At 38.2% G+C, this 13640-nt stretch overlaps 1 protein-coding gene across 1 annotated transcript in view; it reads right to left on the bottom strand.

Annotated features, from left to right (window-relative positions):
• The window catches only part of LOC150102815 (atrial natriuretic peptide receptor 1-like), a 77250-nt gene that overhangs the window by 4129 nt on the left and 59481 nt on the right, over positions 1-13640 (bottom strand). The window contains exons 18-19 of the mRNA XM_090398745.1: positions 10777-10845; positions 2202-2376 (exon numbers count right to left, since the gene is read on the bottom strand). Coding sequence (XP_090254871.1) covers positions 2202-2376; positions 10777-10845 — 244 coding nt within the window. The remainder of the gene's footprint in view (positions 1-2201; positions 2377-10776; positions 10846-13640) is intronic.

Here is a 13640-nt window from a genome sequence, read left to right as displayed (position 1 = left end):
AGTTAATCCAAGCTGTTTGATTCCATCTGAAGTAAAAAAATGTTACATATGGCAATATTGGAGGAAAATAAGAGCTACCAACTCTGAAGAGAAAATTTTATGTGCACAATCAGGATGTTTTCACAAGTACTGTATCGAACCAATTAAATAGCAGTGTTGCATGTCATTTATATTGGAGGTCTATGATCAGATCAATTCATTCCTGCATGCACAGGCATTATCATAAGTGTTGCAATGCCCACTATATCTGAAGTTTGGTGTAAACGTATGTCTCTTAGCTCCGTTGTAATATTACGCTATTTATTTTACTTACTACAGGATATCTAATACCGTGGGAAAGTTATTTAATGTTATGACTGTGCCACCAAGATTCCCTGTAGGATTTCTCTATCTTTGCATTTTAGAAACAGTGAATGTACATTCTTTAACATAACAAGCATATTTGTTAAACTAGGATGCAATAATATGGTTTCATAAATGAATTGGCTCTTTAAAAATTACGATACATAAAAACATGTAGCAATACTATCAATCTAATCTCATCCCAATACTTATTTGTGCATGCAAATTTTTTCTTTATCCTCTTAGTCTGGAACATAAATTGTCCTGCCAAATATCAATCAAAGTTATAATCACAATCTTCTGCAATGTTAAAGGATTTACTCATAGTTCTTCTCTTGACACATATATCTGAACTGGCTTCTTTCCTTTAGTGCCATTGCTGCCTCTGGATCAAGGGTTGAGACCTTCAGTGTTGTTGATTACTTCTATTTCCCACAGAGCACACAAAAACCATCTTATTTACAAATCGTGGGAGATCCTTAGATGTTCGCCGCCTGTCCTTGAGACATGTATTAGGTTAAGCTCAAACGATTGAAGGCACTTTACCTCTTATATAAACAAAGCTTTTAAGCCATTTCTTTAAAATTGGAACCACTTCCCAAGGCATTGCCCTTGAAATATACAGTTTAATATTCCTACAGTTTCAATATCTACTTGCATAGTTTTTCAAATCACAAAAATCCACAATCCTTCTATATACAATGTTTGTGACCTCTGTAAAAGTTGATGCAAAGTTAAGGGGGGAAAAATCCTATTGCATTGAATTTTAGATCATTAAAGGTAATTCAATAAACTTTAGATCACTGAAACACTTAACACCACAAATGGATTTCCTCTTAAATATCTAGAACTTTATCATTTAAAAAGGATACTGAATGATCATATATAGATAGTTGGAAGTTTTTCACTCGGTATATGAAAATAGACTTCAACCTTAGTATCACCTGGCTCCCACTGAAGAGACCTCAAGAAAGGTTGAAACCAGTCTGGGTAGTGACTTTTCCCATAAATGCATAGCATTATACATGTACACAAGGAGATGTGCTTTGCATTATGGGACATCCTGAAAATACTTCGGGTGCAAACTTGGTTTGCTTACACAAGGGATTAAACCAAGTATGTAATTTCTTGGTATCTTTATCATATATAGAGGTCATTATTACAAGCTTCTTTTTGGAACACTTAAGAGCCCTTTCAGTATACCCCATTCCTTTAATAATTATCAGAATTGTTTGCTTCTGTAGATATACAGTCCACACCCCCTGGCTAAATGCTATGTTTTGAAGAGAGTGTGAAAAGCAACCAAACAAATATCTCCCTATCTATATCAGATAATGGATAGCTTTCTTTCACTGCTAGAGTACCACCATGTTTTTATGCCTTGTGTGGGAATCAAACTGCAACAAGCTTTTGCTTCCTTCAGTGATGAGATAGATAGAATTCAAGCTGCTACAGTTTGAATTTAATGTATTGTGGGCAGGAGAAAGTTATAATTAGGATTTTTAAGTGAAATATTACTTACAAATGTATTTATTAAGAAATAAGTTGGGAACAAAATAGCTTCTTAAAGGGGAATGGAAATCACATACAATTGCTTCCCCCCCTCCCCTTTATTAATCAGAGATGTTTTTTTTTAAAAAAATGCTTAATTCCATTTCTTAAATTTGTATGGGAGTAAATGAACTAAGAAACCATCTGGCATAAATGCTTTGTGAATGTCTTTAGATAGGAGACCTGAAATAAAAAGTCTTGAGGTAAGGATTTCTAGAATATGTAGCCTATTTTTAATTAGTAGGTTTCAGCTAAACATTTGTTCTTTGTTTCAGTAATCAAACACATTTTTTTTTATAAATATTTACCTGAATGTATGCCAATACGAAGTTGTAGTTGGTTGTTTGGTCTGTGACGTATTTTGAATTGCTGAATAGCAGACCGCAAAGAGAGGGACATGTGGGCAATCTCACTTGCATGCTCATTACCATTTCGGATTGGTAAGCCAGAAACCACCATATAAGAATCCCCAATTGTTTCCACCTTATGCAAATTAAAAACTATCAGTTTTAATGAATACAGGTTTGAAGTATTTTCATATTTACTAATGATAACATTTCTCAAAATAATCACAATAAAAAGCAGCTATGCTGGGAAGAGGAATAATGCGTTCCAGTGATTTACATCACTGGAACGTATTATACCTCTTCATGTTTGAATCCAGTATGAGATTTCTTTCCTAATTGAAAATGTACATTATATACATACTGGTCTTACTAGCTTCACCCATAACTCCAAATACACCTGGGTGAGTAACAAGAAAATACTTACTCTATATGTAAACCTACAATTGTCTGGAGCACTGTTCCCTTTAATCTCATGGAAGACCAAATAGAGCTGCTTTTTTTTTACAAAGTAGCCTATTATCTTACTGCATACATTGGGATAACCCAATGCTGTGAAATGCAGCACACAATTTTTTTGATGATGAAAGTTTATTTTTCACTTGGTTAGAGTATAATAAAATTAGTTTAATCCTTTATCCAAGTGTGAGCAAACAAAGTTTGTGCCTGAAAGTATCTTCAGGACTGGGATAAGGTGGTACAACACCAGGGCAACTCATTGCAAAGGTGGAGCAAGCTACCAACACTCCTGTCTCAGTATCTCCTATAATGCAAACCGCATCATTTGCGGTTATGTCTAATGTTATGCATTAAGGGAAGGGCCACTACCCAGACTAGTTTCGACCTTTATTGAGGTGTCTTCAGTGGGAGCCAGGCCCAAGTGGAGATACCAGACAGAAGCATTAGCAAGGTCATCTCTACCTATAGGAGTTGCCAAATGGTGTGCCACCCTTTTTTAATAAATTACTCTGGATTTAGAGAAAGATGTTGAAAGTTTATTTTTCACTTGGTTAGAGTATAACAAATTTAGTTTAATCCTTTATCCAAGTGAAAAATAAACTTTCAACATCTTTCTCTAAATCCAGAGTAATTTATTAAAAAAGGGTGGCACACAATTTGGCAACTCCTATAGGTAGAGATGACCTTGCTAATGCTTCTGTCTGGTATCTCCACTTGGGCCTGGCTCCCACTGAAGACACCTCAATAAAGGTCGAAACTAGTCTGGGTAGTGGCCCTTCCCTTAATGCATAACCGCAAGGAGATGTGGTTTGCATTATAGGAGATACTGAGACAGGAGTGTTGATAGCTTGCTCCACCTTTGCAACGAGTTGCCCTGGTGTTGTACCACCGTACCTGTCCTGAAGATACTTTCAGGTGCAAACTTTGTTTGCTCACACTTGGATAAAGGATTAAACTAAATTTGTTTATTTATACAGGAAGAAGTCACACCCAGTGCACCAGAGAAACGGAACCAAAAGAAAAAAGCGAAACAAAGCAGCCTGATGTCATCGGAGGACGAGACAGAGTATACCCACACTACAGGTCGACGTCAAACAATAGACACAAATCCCCTCGACAATGACGTAACAATGCTAGAGAGCCTACCCCCAGTAAGGGATCAACCAGAAGTCCACGAAATGGACTCCACAAACAGGTTCATCATTGACTCGGGTGCTGAATGTGCAATCAGCACTGACCTGCATAGAACAACCAACAGATAACGCCCCCCCAACACGGAAGTTAAAATCACAACCTTAAACACTAACGGACTACGCAACCCCTTTGCGCAAAGCGCTGTCTGGAGGCTAATGTTAACACACAAAATCAATATCCTCCTGATACAAGAAACCCATTTCTATAAGCACTGGGACGTGGAGAACTTCTCAAGAAGCTATCTGGTGACTGGTGCTTCGGGGACGCTCACTTGCGAGGGGTGGGGGTTCTTCAACGTCCAAAAAGACGCCACAGGATGCCTAGTAACGGTGGCCGTACCATCCGACTTGCTGCAGTTTACACCCCGAACAATCCATACCACAGAATTGGTCTCTTCTCTGCCCTTGAAAATTATCTCCTGGGAGCAGAACACCTAATAGTTGCAGGAGACTGGAACTGTGTGGAAGACACACGTCTAGACAAAATCGGTGGGAATGCAAACACCAGAACTGGTGGCATTGACACTTTAAAACGATGCTGTATAAATTTTGATCTCGTCGATATCTGGAGGCGGAATAACCCCTCCAAAGTAGAAACTACGTGGTGCCGTGGCCAGATAGCGACAAGACTAGATAGGGTGTACGTGTCCCAAAACTTGGAACAACGTCACACCTCAGTGCACAACATGACAACCGACCACAAAATGGTCATACTCAAAATCACACTCCCAGAGGTCCTTGGAGGCTTCCTCCTACCTTCCTCAGTCTTTTTAGCGACCAGCTACAGAACCTCTGTGACAGATGGACAAACACCAACTGGGACAACTGGCAGGCTAGGGAACTGTTCCAAATATGCGGGCGCGAAAGGGCCTACCAACAACGCAAACGGCTGAGGGATCTATACAGGGAACTCGGCTGGTACCGGACAAACGAACAGAGCGGAGTTCCCTGTGGACATCTTATCAGGAAAGTAGAAATAGTCTCATTTGAAAATCGAGGTCCTCTATCTCAGAAATTTGGAAACACCTTCCGCTGCATTCTACAACCAACAATGGGTGGCAGCTAATGACGAGAAAACGATTTACCGGATCGAAGAGAAGGGCCAGATTCTACACTCAACCCATGAAATACTCCGTCACTTTCATCAGCAGTATATCGGCATCTTCTCTGACCAGCAGGGCGAGTGGGACGCAACACGTTTTCCCGATAATCTTAGTGCCCTGCATGGCAGGCCGATAACTGCAGCCGAAATAAAGGCTACGTGCAAAACGATGAAAACCCCAGCGTCAGAATTCTATAGATATCTATCTGGGAATTTGCAGTGGCAGCATTAATAAACATCTTTAACGAATTCCTCACTTCGGGAAACATCCCCGAGGAATTCGTTAAGAGCTATACCATATTTATCCCCAAGAAAGACCATGATCGGACTTTGTCGAATAACTGGCGTCCAATCTCCTTAACCAATTTAGACTATAAGATCTTTGCAAAAATTATCTGCACACGCCTTAAGGGCGGTATCGAAAATATAATAACAAGCTCACAGGTCTACGGGATCCCCGGAACTCGATCTCTTCTTGTTAAGAGACTTGCTCAGACTGGTTAAGGAAAAAAAATCCCCCCTGGCACTTCTCTCCACCGGCCTGGAGAAAGCGTTTGACAGCATCAACCACAGGTACTTGCAGAATATCGTACAATTAAAAACATGTACGCAGAAGCCACGACCCAACTATCTATTAATGGGTTTCTGACAGAACCAATCCGCATAAAGAGAGGGGTTAGGCAAGGCTGCCTGCTAAGCCCCCTCCTCTTCTCCCTAGTATTAGAACCCCTAATCAAAAGAATTGACAACACCCCTGCAGTTAATGGTATTCCACTGCCCCAAGTCTCCAGACAATGCAAAATAGTAGTGGCCACACTCAGAGATTCTGAGTCCATCTATCTGCACATGCTGCAAAAGTTCAGCATAGTCAGTGGTCTTTGCGTTAACACACAAAAAACTAAAATCAAGTTTTGGAAATTTCCATAGCACTGGACTTCCCTACGGTTTAATGCTACAGACACAGCCCCTAACAGTACTAGGCATGCCTTTTTCAGACACCCTAGCACTACCAATCCAAAAATTGCAGGCAACAAACAGGGACAGGATAAGGCTGTTCAAACCAACCTTTTTCTCCTTTTATGGCAGAGCGACAGTAATAAGAACAATCGTCACCCCAATGCACACTGTCACAAGAAAATAAATTATCAAAAGAACTCATTGATTTCTTCTGGAATGGGAGAAAACACTAAGTAAAGAAAGAATACCTACAACTCAAACAGGAAGAAGGGGGTTACGCTCTGCCCGATCAAAGCTTGCTACAAGCAAACACGTTCAAAACTGTACGGAAGGCCTTAAACTCCAACTACATTTCTGGCCTGCTAATTAGATATTTTATAGGACTTTTCCTCCCCCTCTTTGGGATCACGGATTATGCTGGACCCCGCTCAAGGGGGGGGGGGGTGCCCAAGTGGTACCGTACATTAGTTAAATCGATCACAACACTCAGAGACAGAGGAATAGCAATTCTCACACACAAACCCAAAGCAGTATACCGGGATTTCTTCCAATTTTCCAGGCATGATACACTCAATCTCAGGACAAATAATGAAATTCTCTTCAGAAATATCAAAAACAGCCTTTTCATCGAGATCTCGCCTGGAGAATAGCCTCCGGGTGGCTCCCGGTATGTACCTAGCCCGTGCGACCCCTTCCGGGACGTGGAAACGGTGGACCATTACTTTTATTTTTGCCCACCAGCCCAAAGCATCTGGTGGAGACTCAGCATAGCATGGGGATTCCCAATGCTGACAGTAGAAGAGGTCGTACGGCTATAATTCCCCCCACCAGTCCAAAAGTTTGCTATCTTCCTAATTGTCTTAAAATATCACATTTGGAAGGTACGAGACGCAAATTTAATGTATGCAAGAATAAGGAAAGGTTTCTTTTTCTACCTACCCAAATTTCTTGCACAAGAAAGGCACTTACTAGGAGATTTTAAATTTGTGAATCAATACTGCAAACCACCGACAATATGCTTTCTTATACAGGGATGCATCAAGCCCTGTATATCTCTTTAGAACCCCCCCCCCCTGGGAAAAAGAATAACCACTCTGTCTTCCCTAGCCACAAAGCTTTCGCTGGCACGGTTTCTTTTACTCCAAATAAGGGGGGGGGGGGTAGAGCTGAGAAGGCTTACAGCGAGGCGGTGCCGCTCCTCGCGAGGAGCGGCATCTCCCGGGCCAGTCTCTACCCCATTCATTTCAACTCACCAGACCTTAAGTCCTAAGTTTCTCAATAACAGCAGTAAAATTTAATTACCCAGAATACAAATAAGGATATTATATTTAGTAACACAAAAAGATCCTCTAAGTAAATTATTAATTTGGATAAAATCATATGCAAACCCTAGACAGAAGTCTAACCTTTTTTTTTCTGAACAGATAAATGGAGATTATATGTTACAGACCAATTAGCCTAAACAGGTTGACTGAGGCCTCTCTTACTGTCTGCTGACCCTCAGCACGCTTTATTCTCCAAAGGCCAATGATGAGAGACATGAACTCCCATTCTACCTCAATAAAGGTCGAAACTAGTCTGGGTAGTGGCCCTTCCCTTAATGCATAACATTAGACATATCTGCAAGGAGATGTGTTTTGCATTATAGGAGATACTGAGACAGGAGTGTTGGTAGCTTGCTCCACCTTTGCAACGAGTTGCCCTGGTGTTGTACCACCTTACCCGTCCTGAAGATACTTTCAGGCGCAAACTTTGTTTGCTCACACTTGGATAAAGGATTAAACTAAATTTGTTATAATCAGCACACAATTTCTTTTGCAATTAATTCATAGTTTGCACCTGAAGTATTTCCATGACTTCTGCAACTTGGGTATCTCTTTCCATAATGCACTGCATGCACAAAAAAAAGTTTGTTTGCATTGTGGGATACTAAAGCATCAATTTTAAGTCATTGGCTTCTGTATACAAACAGCCTAATCGTGAAATACTTTGCTAACAAATCATCTTATTCCACCATGTGCTTCCTGTGTTATGGCAGTTTTAGGAACTCCAAGTCTTGCTGGATGTGGATAAACTTTAACTAACCTGCAGTCTTAACCATTCTTATACCTTTTGAATAACGTGGTATGTTAATCATAGGCTATACAGAAGAACGAATGATCCACTATTTGTTTTAGTGCAGAGTCTTATTTACACTGACATTTGTAACACAGAATTCCCTAGTCATTTGAAGGTAAATTAGAAATTTAAAGCCACCATTGGAGAATGTGTCAAAGTTCATATGGATTTAGTATACTTATTTGTTACAAAGCTAGTAATATGCAATTATCATACTGTGCATATTTAGAAATTTATGCTACATCAGGACCAAAGTCGTTATTCCATATGCAATTTGGAGCTGAGATAATTTTATGATATTTGTTTGTGGTCCCATGGAAAATAATCTTTTTAAGACCATTCTGCTACAAACAATATTCAGATATAAAAATGGAAGTTAGTAGTTATACCACTGACATGAGGAATTTTGCATTTATATATCTACTTCAAAACAGTTCTTTTTTTAAAGCCTCAAAGAGAGTGCATACATTTTGCCTGACAATTAATTTCATACAATATTAACAGCAGTTAAATTTGGCATGATCAGCAAAAGAATAGAAAAGTTGTGAAATAGGTATTGATCGTTTGTTTCAGATAAGATCTGAAAAGTTCTCGGCCTACAATGACAAACTAATTTATAATTTCAAAATACCTTAAGACTAATACATTCATTGCAATGCAATTATCCCATCCCTGTAGTGGTTCTCAGTAAGATCTGCAATCACCTTTTGATTTTGAAGAGGTAGCCAAATCTGGGGAATAGGGTGTATGTTCCAACAATTCGTAGTGCAGATCCCTTAATTTTCCCAGTAACTGTTGCCCTTTATAAGATAACAAAGAAAATACCTTTAGCATCCCAAAACATGACCGTGTCTTCTTTTGTGCTGAACCCAAATCTCATCCATAGTAATAAATTGATGCACATAATCAGTTTTATTCTTGTTAAAATGCTCCAAACAATGTTCAGAGATTTTCATGCAAGTGCGTTTTTGATCATCACGCCACCCATCCTGCACGTGGATCATCTTCAAGGCTGGTACGGCCGTTCATTTCTTAATTGTTGAAAACTAAGGAGAAGAGTGCCCATAAATTTTTATGACCTTCAAATGAATTTCTTTTGGTATTAAACCTTCTTTTACAACTGCACGATCTTTGGCTTCCGACAGCTGTATTATAAAAAACTACTTGATTGTAATTTCACATGGATGTACCAACTTAGAAAAAAAATTGCTGATAGTGTTGAGTCCAAGAAATTTTCAGACCACCCATCCACATTATGTGTAAAAGTACCTAAACAAAAGTCACAGGAAAATTTTTTTTTTTTCAATCACATAAACATAGTTGGAAGTGCAGTTTTGCATTGGAGGTAGGAGCTATCAGAAACCTAAAATGTTCAAAGTTTTACGGTATTCAGAATATCTGGTCAGAAGGATGAACTTTCTTTGTACCTCTCTAAAAAAAAAAAAAAACTTGGAGTGTGTTTTTGGAAAGATTTATACAGAAGTTGAGAATTCAAGTTTCATAGAAAAGTTCCACACACTTACATGGTGTGTTCAGAACAAATATAAAAATGAAGCAGGTACAGGATGCTTGCTATCTCTGTCATTCATCATCTATAGAGATCTCAATCTAAAGGAAAGCTGCATTAAGTCTGATATCAAAATTGAAGATATTCAACTCAAATCTTGATTTGCTGCAGTTATCATAGCAAAAGGATGCTCTACATTTTATTAAGGTGGGTGCCATGGCTATTTGTTCCTCACACTATTGTGCCCATTGACTTCTTTCCAAGCAGTGTATATATCAATATAGGAGGTAGAAAATCCTTGAAATGTGGTATAAAAGTTTTGCACTTGGTCCAAATAAAAGGTAACATTAATATGGGGTGGGTCCACCCTCTGTTTCTCTGTTGGGGAGACTTTCTACCAGGCATCAGAACGGGCTGCCATTCCTACAGAGTTCATGATGTGGATCAAGTCGGCATTCTAATTCATCTCAAAGGTGTGCCTGTGGGATTCGGGTCACCACATCTAGATTTCCGTGTAGTGTACCAAGTCCATTCCATGAAAAACATCCCCACATTGTAATGCCACCTCCTCCAAATTTTACCATTGGCACTACACACTCAGACTGCCACATGGTAATGCGCGAGTCATCACTTCAAATGACACAGTTCCAGTTGTGTCGCTCTTTACACTACTGCAGGCAGCGCTTAGCGTTCACTGGAGAAATGTTTCGTCTATGGGCCCTGTCTGTTAAACACTGCCTACCTGACCGTGGTTTTGTTGTGCCTTCACAATCGTGTCACCAACTGTTGACTTGGGCAACTTGAACTGTCTCTGACAGATTTCTTACTGATGTGGCAACCAATAACTAGTCCACTGAGCTCCCTTGACCCCGATTCTGCTGGTACTTCTCATCACAGCTCCATGAGGGATGTCTGGATACTTTCGATCAGATAGTATATATAAAAGCTCTTTTCTTTAACATCATCAACATATACTCTATAAATCCAGTACAGTATGCAGGAGTCTTTACATAAATTGAATCCTAACTGCTGTAAGCAATTTGTGATGAAAGACATTGATTGGTCTTTTTTTCCCTGACCTCTCTCTCACCAAGTGCTATGTAGATAAAATGTTTCAAAGTAAATGGATGCAATGAGTACATTTGAAAGCTAGTAATAATGCAAACAGAGTAAAATAAGACGTATATTTTAATCATTACTTACCTTATAAACATTATAATTTCCAATGATAGCATCAAAACATGTATACAGGTCATTTAATAGATCTACAATCTGCAAACAGAGAGTTATGATTAAAAAAAATCTGCCATTATTTATATAAACTTGAGTCATGCAAATAACTATTAAAGCTAATTGTCTTCTTAGTAGTTCATAAAGAATGTGTTCAGAGTGATAGAATTAGATTGATATATATTAGAAAATATAACAAGATCTGTTTTTTCCCTGTTTCCTCCATTTACAAATTACACTGACTGAATTTCAGTAGATGCTCTAGAGCAGTGGTGTGATTTTTGGTCGATCTCGTTTATTCCTCCTTACTTACAAAATAATGATAAAACATAACATTTTATTTAATTCTCTTTAAGTGTATTGCTAATTTATTTTTCGTTATAAGATTTGACAATTTTAAGTCTGGGTAAATGAATTAATTTGTATCAGTGGAGTCGAACCAAGTGAATACGATTATAAGCAAAGCACATCGTATGCATTTCGTTTATAATTGTGTTTACTCGTAACTACATCACACACTTCCCACTGTTAGAATTTCAGTTGCTCTAAATTTATCATTGGATTTACCATTATTTTGTTTGCTAATTGATAAGTTTTTTTTTTTTAATTTGAGGATAATCATGAGTGTATCAAAGACGTATCATTTTCACAAGGAATGGGAAATGAAAAGTGTTGTTTGATTTGTAATTCATCTGTAGCAATTCCAAAAAAAGGTAATATTGAGAGCATTTTCGATCGCTACATGCAAAATATGATGAAGATTTTCCCAAAAATTATAAAGTCAGGACTTTCTGGACAACAAAATATGATTTCGAAAGTAATAAATAAACCAATATTGGCTGCTATTGCATCTTTCAAAGTGTGTCATTTATTAGCAAAAGCCTTTTGCTGATGAAGAGTTAATAAAAGAATCGTTTCTTGCAGCAGCAGAATCTTTAAAGTTTTACAACTTTCCAGAACAACGGTTATGAGAAGAGTTGAAATTTTAAGTGCCTAGCCGAATACTCAGTTAATGTCAGACATTCACCAGTGTGTTTTCATTACAATTTGATGAATCAAACGACTTCACTGATACTGCTCAGTTAATGGTATTTCAAGTAAAGAAGACATTTTTTCAGCATTCGATGAATTGTGAAACAACACAAACTTCTGTCTATTACTAATGGTTCTCCTACAATGATAATGAAATGAAGCCTGATTTATTACCTATGTAAAAATAATTACAAATATCCAGGTATTTTAACGTACTACTGTATATAATAAAAGATGTTTTGATATTACGTTTAAAATTGTAAATTCTGTTCGAGGAAAAGCCCTGCAGCGGTGGTTATTGATAGGGAACTTCTGTTGTACAATAATGTTTGCTGGCTCAGCAGGAGTAAATTTTTAGAAAGATTTCTTGTATCATCATCATCAAATTCCTGCCATGTACCCTCAAGGGGTGTACAGGATATGACAGTACTACATGAAAAAATTACATCATTACTAACTTCCAATCTACAATTTTCCTCCAAATCAGTCTGTTACTTGTCAAGACTCCAACATTATCAGATCTTATATTTCTATCGTCTAAGGCACTTTGTACCGTATCAATCCACCTATATCTTGGTCTTCCTCTGGGTCGTTTTCCTGCCGACCTGGCAGAGAACACTTGTTTTGCTAATCTTGCCTCTCCCATTCTATTTAGGTGACCATACCATCTGAGATTAGCTCTGCTAACGCATTCCTGGATGCTGACAATGTCAAGTTCTTTCCTAATATCCTCATTTTTAATATGATATTGCCATTGATGCCATCTGTTCACGCCTCTAATCTTTCTCAGGACTCTCATATCTGCGGTCAAGTGTTTTACTTCTGACCCAGCTCTCAGATCCATAAGTTAAAATTGGTTTAAACACAGTCTTGTATACGGCTAATTTAGTGTTCCGACTAATTTCTTTCTTATTCCATATGAATTTATTCAATTGACTTCCCACGATACCAGCTTTGCTGATTCTGTTGTCTATTTCTATATTTAGTTTACCATCTTCAGTAAAAATTGTGCCTAAGTAGCTGAAATGTTTTACTTGTTCCACAGGTTCTCCATTCACAACACAGTTGACATTTTCAATGATTCTGCCTATTTTCATTGTCTTTGTCTTTTTATTGCTGACCTTCATACCATATCTATTACAACAGCTATTCAATTTAGTCAGAGAATCTTGCAGACTTGTAGCGGATTTATTTAGAAGTATAACATCATCCGCATAAAGCAAAGAGCTGACATTAACATCTCCAATTTTGATATCAGGTTTAATACCACATTCCTTCATAATGTGATCCATATAGATAATGAATATCCTTGTCTCACACCAGATTTAACATTAAACCATCTTCCTGTACTTCCTTCAATTCTAACTGCTGACTCACAACTCAAATAAAGACCAAGTATTGCTTGATATAATGCCCCATTGACACCATATAACTGCAGCGTATTGAACAGCTTCTCTCTTGGCACCTTGTCATATGCCTTTTCCAAATCGACAAAACTTAAATACAGATCTTTGTTATATTCCCATGCTTTCTCGACTATTTGTCGTAAAGTGAAGATCTGGTCCTGACCGCCTCTATTTGGCCTGAATCCAGCTTGTTCTTCACCAAGCTTTTCTTCCACAATTCTTCTCAACCGTTTCTCAAGTATACTTGCATAGATCTTGCCAGGAACACTCAGTAGGGAAATACCTCTGTAATTCTCACATTCAGTTTTATTTCCCTTTTTATATATGGGTACTATGAGAGCTCTACTCCAATCATCAGGAATTCGTCCCTCTGTCCAGGCATTCTGAACTATGCAGTGC

This window comes from Typopeltis vanoorti, chromosome 10, assembly GCF_054136105.1.
Source record: "Typopeltis vanoorti isolate ZY-2024b chromosome 10, IOZ_Tvanoo_1.0, whole genome shotgun sequence".
Taxonomy (NCBI): Eukaryota; Metazoa; Arthropoda; class Arachnida; order Uropygi; family Thelyphonidae; genus Typopeltis; species Typopeltis vanoorti.
The sequence above is the reverse complement of the archived record's forward strand: the minus strand, read 5'-3'. Positions and strand labels throughout refer to the sequence as shown.